General features: G+C 63.0%; 1 protein-coding gene across 1 annotated transcript in view; it reads right to left on the reverse strand.

The window, feature by feature from the left end:
* Positions 1-1,662: 1,662 nt before the first annotated feature.
* Positions 1,663-8,852, reverse strand: part of NAT8L (N-acetyltransferase 8 like) — a 21,101-nt gene continuing 13,911 nt past the window's right edge. The window contains exons 3-4 of the mRNA XM_004715107.2: positions 8,063-8,227; positions 1,663-6,177 (exon numbers count right to left, since the gene is read on the reverse strand). Coding sequence (XP_004715164.1) covers positions 5,810-6,177; positions 8,063-8,227 — 533 coding nt within the window. The 3' untranslated portion in view covers positions 1,663-5,809. The remainder of the gene's footprint in view (positions 6,178-8,062; positions 8,228-8,852) is intronic.

An 8,852-nucleotide genomic window follows, 5' to 3' on the forward strand; every position in this document is an offset into this window, starting at 1 on the left:
TGGACTGGGACTGCAGTTGGCCCCTCTGCACCCTGTGCACATGTTGCTATGTACCCAGGGGGGGTGCATTGCGAGTGTGCACGTGTTCATGCACGTACACATTTAAGAACATGTGTTCATGTGAGCACGGGTGTGCATGTGTGCACTGTATCAATGAATCTGTGCATGTGTGCGCACATGAACGTCTTTGTATACATATGGGTACACGTGATGGGAGTAAATGGGAATGTATTACCTGTGTTCCTACATGCGAGCACCTGTTTGTGCATGGGTGTTCACTGTGTGAGCAAGTGTGGGCTGGTCTGTGTGTGCATGTTTGTACACATGAGCACCTATTTGTGCATGTTAGTACATGTGAGCACATGATTGTATGTGCACTGTGAAAAAGTGTAGGCCTGACTCTGCATAGTTAGTACATATGAGCACGTGATTGCGTATACACTGCGAGTGTGGTTGTATGTGTCCACGTGAGCACGTGGTTGTATGTGTGCATGTGTGCACTGTGAACATGTCTGTGCATGTGTTTGCACTTGTGAGCATGTGATTGTGTGTACACTGTGAGTGTGGGGGTATCTATGTGCATGTTTGCCCATGTGAGCATGTTTGTGTGCGTGTGCACCCTGTGAATATTGGTGTGTCTCTGCATGTTAGTACATGTGAGCATGTGTGTGCACTGAAGCAGTGAGTGTGTGTGCCCCTGAGAGGACACCAGGCAGGGACAGCCCTGAAGGTAGAAGGTTAGGAGACAGGATGGGGCACCTGGGTAGGTTCACCGGGCAGACAGAGGCAGTTAGTGGGGTCTGCCAGGGAGGGCTGATGGCTGGGGGGAGAGGGAGGAGCGGGGAAGGCGGGGGTGGGGGGAATGCAGTCTGAGAGCCTCCTGGGGAGCTGCAGGTTTCGCCGCCCATCACTGAAAAGCATCCCCATTCCAGCTCTCCTCAGGTTGTTCTATCCGGCCTTGCCCAGAGGCCTCCCACCTGCCACCCAGCAAACACCTCCCCCTGGCGCTCAGAAACATCTGGAAACCAGTGTTGTAAGCTCAGAACTAACCGTGAGGGCCTGGGCAGGCGCAGTCCCCACTACCAGGTCTGCCCTCATGTGTCCTCTTTAGACACCAGGCTCTGAGAAGGGTTGTCTTAAAGGAGCCGCTGACCCCGCAGTCCAGGAGGCACTACTAGCCCTCGAGGCTTCTGGGACCTGGGGCTGAGTGAAAAAAAGCCCTCCTCAACCACACCCACACCCCGCCCTCTCTTCCCACCCCAGGCCACCAGTGCACAGGCTGGGCAGGAGGGCCAAGGGACTCAGGGAGGGGCTGACACAGGTAGCCCCAGTCAGAACCCCTGAGGCAAGGCAAAGAGTCTGGCGGGCTGAGCACATCGCAGCCCTGTGGAGAGTGAGGGTCCAGGGGGTCCTGTGGGCGGAGGGTGCCACAGGACTCCAGGCTGACACTTCCACCACCAACTGTCCTCAAGCTCAGCCAGGAGCCCCTCTGACACCCTCCCTCTCAGGGCAGCTTGGCCCACAGTGTAGAGGAAACCGATCCAGCCTGGCTGGGGGGCAGGGGCAGGGGTCCAGCCTGGCTGGGGGGCAGGGGCAGGGGTCCAGCCTGGCTGGGAGGACTAGGAAGGGGTCAGAGGTCCTCAAGAAGCACTTGGACGGGGATCTGTCAACTGGTTTTTATTGACAAACAGCAGCTTGGGGCCATGCAGGCATGGGTCACACAGCGCCCAGGACCAAGACTACCCCGGGACCAGCAGGCGGCAGCCCCATGCCGTCTCAGAACTCAGCTCCTTCACCCCCACACGCCCCCCAGGGGCTTTTTGGCACATCCTGGGGTCTCAGGACAATCGCCAAGCTGTGGTCTCACAGTTCACTTACCCCACGCTCTCACCCTCCCCTCTGTGGGCTCGCCCATTGGCCATGGCCAGAGGCCTGGCCCTCCTGCCCTCCAGCTGGCTACATCTCCACAACAGATTGCAGCAGCTCCAGGAAAGTGATGCAGTCACGTGGCCGTGGCAGCCCCACATCCCCAAGGGGCCCGGCCAGCCCTGCCTCCCCACACTCCCAGCCCCAGGGTCCACTCCCCAAACCACGGCCGCCCCACGACTCCGAAGCTATGTGCAGCTAGTGGGCTCCCACCGACCAGCAAGGGAACATGAGCCATGTTCACGGCCCTACGCTGGACCCCAGACAGCCAGGATGAGACCAGAGGGGCATGGAGGAGGAACGCCCACAGGCTCTGGGGTGGCATGGGTAGGGGTAGTAGGCAAAGGACCTGAGCCAGCCCACTTTCTCTGCCTGGTTCTCCCCCATGTTCCCTTCTCAGCTTCCCCAGGGTCCCTCCAACACCCGCCCCACACACACACACACACACACACCCCACTCACATCTTTAAAATGGCTAATTATTGCTGTTTAAAACAAAACAAAACAAAAACCCATATCCAATAGTGGTCCTTGCTAGGGTTCATGCTCCTGGACCCCAGGCCCCAAGATGCCCTGCCTGGGAGGGTACCCCCCCTCTGCAGAACACCTGTCAGCTGGCACCAGCCTCTGCCACCCAGCCAGCACTCACCCCAGGTCCCAGACAAGGACACCATCAGAGACGCTCCCCAAGGCCCCAGTGAGCCGCAGGAAGCCCCGTGTGGCCCCTGGCTAAGGGGAGGATCACTACGGCAAAGGCTCCCGGTGCCAGGGCCCAGGTCCCGGAGACCTTCCTGAGCACTTTCGAGGTACCCAAAAGAACCGACTTCAAGGGCGCCCTCACCCTAAATAGGGGTTACCCTCTGCCCTAACTCCCCCAAGGGCCTGGATGGCCCACCCCCTCCTCTAGGGAAAGCTGCTCACTGAGACCCGGGAGAGGCTCCCCAAGGCCTTGTGGGCCCAGGCCACCTGTCCACAGGGTCTCCGACCAGAGCGGGCCCACCCACCACAGGGCCACCCCTCGGTTCCCACAATTGGGAGACGTGCTCTGGCTGCCAGGCCAGACTGGCTCCGTAGCCTCTGCCCACGGTGGGGAAGGCTGAGCCGGGGAGTGAAAAGTCAGTGGGAGATGCCCTCCTGGTGGCCAGTGACCAATGGGCCCGCCACATTTGAGAACAAATACCCAAGCTGCCACATGCAGCCACACACAGAGCCCCCAGGGGCATCAAGATGGCCTCAGGGTGTGATCAGGGCCAGCCCTCCCAGAGCTGGGGGGTCAGGTCTGTCTGCCCAGTTCCTCTAACAGCTCCCACCCCCTCCCCAAGCACAAGACCTCTGCCAAGTGCCAAGGCCACGAGGCAGCAGGGCGGGAGAGCAAGGCCCAGGGCCAGTCACTCAGAGAAAGTAGCTCCAGCACACGGACACATCACAGAGGTAGTGTGGGCATGGGCATAGCAAAGGCCCGGCTCAGTGCACCCTGGCACAGCGCCCACTCTCAGGCCAGGGGAGGCCACAGGGCATGGTGGGAACCCAGCCCGCTGGACCCCTCTGCCCGCTTAGTAGGGAGTGCAGAGAGCCATGGCCAGTCAGCGGCTCCGAGCCCCACATCCTGGGCAGCAACAAGAGCAGCAAAGAAGGCAAGCATCCCCCACAACCCGCTGGCCCTGCAGCTGGGATAGGACAAGCCCCCCCACCCACAGACTCCATGGCTGGTGGGCAGACAGACAGACACCCCAGGACAGCATGGCCAGACTCCACCAGGGCCCTTGAACACCATCAGCACAGGCAGCCAAGTGCATGGGGAGGACAGGTTCTGCCCGGCTCAGTGGGCTCCAGGGACACACACACACCCCTACTCCGTCCCCACCCAGACCCTCGAAGCTGCAAAGGCACAGGATCAACTAGGCTGCCCCCCACCAGAACCTGTCCCACAGGCCGCTGACCACCCCACCCCAGTCCCAGGGCCCTAGCCAGGCTGCCCAGCAAGCGGGCCCCCTCCGCACGCCAAAGCCAGCTAAGACCAGCCCCAATTCCCAACCAGACCAGACCGGAAGAGGGAAGAAAGGCACAGACTGTTTGCTGTTTTGCTAAAACACTTTACGTCTGTCTGTATATCCAGATTAACAAAATCTGAGTGCTGCAAGAAAATAGGGTGCCGATTTCTGTACAGTCTACAACCCCGCCCCGCGCAGGGCCGGGCACCGCCGGGGAATGTACAGGGAGCGGGGGCTGTACAGGGTTCCGCAAACGGTGCGGACGGACGCGGGCGCCACCAGAACAAAGCCCGGGAGCTGGCCGGGCTCCACAGACCCATTCACTGCAGCGCCTGCCAGGGCGACGGCCCGCCCACCCGCCAAGAGCCTGGGAGCTGGGGCTCAGCTCGGGGGTCGGCCGCCTTCACCCTCCCCTCCACGAGCCCCCAGAGGAAGGGGGCCTGGCTGGCACTCCTGCCCCGTGGCCAGAGTGGCCGGCCCAGGCTCACAGCTGGACGTGACAGCGGCAGCACCACCACGACCACAGGCGACCGCTCCCCTCCCAGCCCACCCCCAAGCCAGGCCAGGCCTGCCTGGGACCTGGGGACACAGCCAGGCCCCAAGGTGGGACAGGGCTGAGACCCCACTCCCCCTCATCCCTGAAGTGCTGCCCTAGGGCACCCCCGGACGCTTCTGCCCAGGCGGGCATGGGGCACCCCCAACTGCTCACCAGCAGGTGCTCCCTTGGGAGAAACGCTGCTCTCCCACTGAGGACTCCCTTGAAACCTTCGGGCCACCCCACCAGAACTGGGCACCGCCCTCCGCCACCCGGAGGAGTGCGTGTTGTCTTAGGTACAAGCTACCGTTTTGTCCCAAGAAGTAAAATCATGCAGTGTTGCTATTCTGTCTAATAACTTATTAAAAACGGGGTTGGGTTCAGGCTGGGGAAGCTGTGGGCCAGCTGGGTGGCGGCAGCTGCGACCTGGGGTGGCCTGGGGTCGTCAGGTGCACAGACCGGCCCATCTGGAAACAGGGCAGTCCTGGGGACGGTTGAGGGGGCCACGCGAGAGCTGGGGCGGTGGGAGGAGGGCCCCTCCCCCCCACCGCCCCCTGCCCAGGCCCACTCTGCAGAGGGGCCAGACCAAGCTGTGCTTGGTTGCTATGGGAACCACACCTCAAACGTGCTGCCAATCAGCAAGGGAGGGGTTGGAGCAGAGGAAAGGAGGGGGGCAGGACAGCAAAGCAAAAGGGACCATGGGTGATGGACGGGGTGTAGCCAGGGGCCAATGAGGGCGGGGGCAGCAGGACCCATCCTCCTGCGCTCGATCCCTCCCTCACTCACTCAGCCGGGTGGGTCTCGGGGTGGGGTCTGATCCGGACAGGCAGCGGGCAGGGGCTGCGGGCATGCGGGCGCACCGTGGCCAGACCACAGCCTCAGCATGCTCGGAGCAAAGCGGCCAGGCCAGCTCAACCCCTTGGCCCGGCCCCACACCCAGTGGCCCAGCCACCCACACAGTAGCAGGGGTTCTGTGTTCAATGGGCAAGGCCCAGGCAGCAAGGTGGCCCCAGACGGTGGGGGCCAGGAAGGGTGAACGACAGCCACAGTGGGCTTCCAGGTCCCTCTGGGGCCTGGGGGGGATGGCCCAGAAGGCTGTGACAGTGGTGGTGGGAGGGCCCCTGAAGACAAACTCACCCGCTCCAAAGCGCCACAAACAAGGCACCCCCTGCACCCCAAGAAATGGCCAGAGAACCATGGGACACAGAAAAAGGAGAAACCCAACCTAAAATGCTAAGGTGAGTATCTGGAAGCCGGCCGCAGCAGGCGGGCAGGTGGGCTGCAGGCAGGCGGTGGGCAGGCGTGGGAGGGCGGGCGGGTGGCCGGGCGCAGCGGGCAGGCGGGCAGCAGGCGGGCGGTCACTCCTCGCGCAGCTGCAGGCGGTAGCGGTGGTAGCGGACCTGGAAGAAGAGGCGCTCAGGCAGCGAGTGGGTCATGCCGGGCAGCACGTAGCGGTCGCTTGCACCCATGTGTCTGAAGCCCAGCGACTCGTAGAGCTTGTGGGCGGCCACCTTGACGGCCGTCGTGCCCAGCACCACCGCCGAGTAGTTGTGCACCAGGGCGAACTCCAGCACCTTGCGGCCCAGCGCCTTGGCGATGCCCTTGCCTCGGAACCGCGAGTCCACAGACATGCGCTGCAGCTCCACCGTGTTGTCCTCCTCGTGGCCACGCGCTGCCACGATGCCCACCACGTTGCCGTCCAGCACGGCCACCCAGAAGCAGGAGCCTGCAGGGGACAGGGCGGTCAGATGCCCTCCTCTCAAGCACTGCAGCCTCCACCACTCCCAGACCCCACCCCGCCTGGGGCAGCCTCAGTCCTGCTGGAGGCAGACAGCCCAGGACACACACCCAGGACAGACTGTCTAGAACAGACTGCCCAGCCGTGGACATACAGCTCTGAGGACACTCCTCAATCCTATCCTCTCCAATGAGCATCACAGGACCCGTGAGAAGTATCCCCCATCCCCCAGCGCTGACCCTAGTCTCCCCTGGGCAGTAAGCCCAGTGGTCAGGCCAGCCTTCCCACCCACTGCTGAGCCCAATCACAAGGGAGTCTAGGGCAAGGGTGGGGAGAGAGGGCGGCCTCAGCAGGGCCAGGAAGGGAGAAGTGAAAGGGGGCAAGGATGCCAGGGAGGACACAGCTAAAGGGAGAGTTGGCCGCCTCTGGTGATGCAGGTTAGAGGCCTGGGGACTGGCCGCTGGCCCCGCTGGTCAGTAGCACTGTGGTCCACACCCCCCAACGCCTGCCCTCAAGCCTGCGCAGAGGGTCCCCTGCAGGCTGGCCTCCACCCTGGTCAGTGCCCTTACGGGCCGCAAGGACTTTTCTGAAGAGCCCCACCACTACCACCACCACCCCACACACACACACATCAGCTGTGAGGGGCATCTCTCCTGTCTCCTTCACCCCCAGACCCTGAGGCCTAGCCCCGAGCCAGCAGGAAGGACAGGAAGTCTGAGCCCATGCCTGAGCCGTCGGCCACCACGCAGGCCCCCTGCAGCGCACCCCTCTGCAGCCGCACAGTCAAGGGCACAGGGGTCCCCGATCCCCAAGCCCCCAGGCTCTCTGCCAGCCACTACTCTACCCCTGAGCTGGGTCCCTGCTCTGCCAGCAGGCCCACCCCCACCACCCAGGCCACCTATACCCGAGGTCAGGACAGTCCTGGGAGACCCAGTCCCCCAGCTCACCTGGCCTGGGGTGTTCCATGCTTGTCTGCAGGCTTCAGGTTTCCCATCTTGGGGCACTAGCAACACCCCAAAGTCCAGCGGGGCTGGTCAGCAGCTTGCTGTGACCCCCAGATGTGCCAAGAGGAGTGAGCAAGGCCCCCCGTCCCCCTATCCATGGAGGCAAGAACAGGCTCCCCATGCCAGCCCCTCTCCCACTGCAGCGTCTTGGCTTTGGGCAGCCTCACGGCTCCGCCCCCCTCCTCCGGGCTCCCCCAAGGCCAGAAGATGCCTTGTTTGGGTTTGTGAAGGAGTCAAGAGGAATGGGTAGCGCTCAAGGCCGTGGAGGTGGGGCAGCTCCAAGGGATGGGCTGTGCCAGGGGCCACAGAACTGGCCATGCCAAAGCCACCCCGTCCCCACTGCCTTCACTCACCAGAAGAGAAGGTTGACCCTCAGGGTCCTAGGGACCCTGCTACTGCCACTGTCTCCTCTTGGCCCTGGGGCCCTCCCTCTTCGTCCCCCACAATGAGGGAACCTCAGGGCTCTGCCAGATGCGGGGCCACCCAGGCCCCAGCCCCAGCCTTGCAGAAGGTCACAAAGGCCTGGAGTCACCAGAGACCCGGCCAGAGTGCAGGGAGACTGACTGAGGCCCAGGCACTCAGGCCTGCAGTCCTCTGTCCCCTGCCCCTGAGTCTAGGGTGCTCCAGGACCCCAGACTCAGAAGAAACATCATCTCTGCAGACCCTCCCCCACAGCAATGGACCAAGGAAAGGGGCCCCCAACTCAGGACTGACCCAGACTACCAGAGCTCCCAAGAGAGAGGACAGCAGGGGCTCAGAGACAGGGGTGTCCCCACACCAAGAGCCCACATCTACTTGTCCAAATCCAGCCAAAGCCCTAGTCCCCCAGCACGCTGGGGCCAACCGCCCGGCCAGGCTTGGTAACTCACCGGGCGGCTTCATGTAGTACTGCTCGATGTCCGCCATGTCTGTGTGCAGTGCGCACTCGAGGTAGGCGAGGATAACCTTGCGGCTGTAGTAGTAACGTAGGCCCAGCAGGCCAGCCGGCACCAGGCAGGTCAGCACCAGCGAGCGGGATACTGCGAAGCACAGCGCTGCGGGGCAGAGGGCAGAGGGCGGGGGTCACCAGGGTGTCCAGAGCACCCACCCACAGGGCCCCTACTCAGCCAGCCACTTAGGGGAGGGACAGGCAACATGGGTGCATCCTAACTTCCTGGCACAGTGCACACACACCTTTAAGACCCAGGACTCCCACAAGTTGCCTCTGGGCAGGCTAAGCCCAGCAGCTGGCCGAGGAGCTGGGCATGGGAGAGTGTACCCCACATGGAGGCAGGGGGGCCTGTGTCCACCACCCACGTGGTGCAGCTGCTTGCGAGGGGGTTCTACCCACACCCTCACCACTCCAGCCTGGTAGAAAGACAAGGCGCCCAGCAGTGCTGGTGTGGGGGCTAATTCCCCCAGGGCAACGCTGCAGGCTATCCCCAGAGCCACTTCCTGGGGAGGGGGGGGGGTGTTAAGAGGGCAGCTGGAGTCTCCCCTCCAGGGCAGCTGTTAGCCTGGGGTGGTGTCCTGGGCTACTAGGATCCTCCTGGCGCAGTGAGGCTGCGGAGGAGACAGGCGCAAGCCTGAGCCGTGAGCGTGACCTTGGGACAGTCTCGGGGCCCCAGCCTCAAGCTCTTCCATCTGAGAAATGGGGAGAACAAGCCTGGCTGGGATCCA

This window comes from Echinops telfairi, unplaced genomic scaffold (genome assembly GCF_000313985.2).
Source record: "Echinops telfairi isolate 266 unplaced genomic scaffold, ASM31398v2 ScPeMD7_28;HRSCAF=97, whole genome shotgun sequence".
Classification (NCBI taxonomy): Eukaryota; Metazoa; Chordata; class Mammalia; order Afrosoricida; family Tenrecidae; genus Echinops; species Echinops telfairi.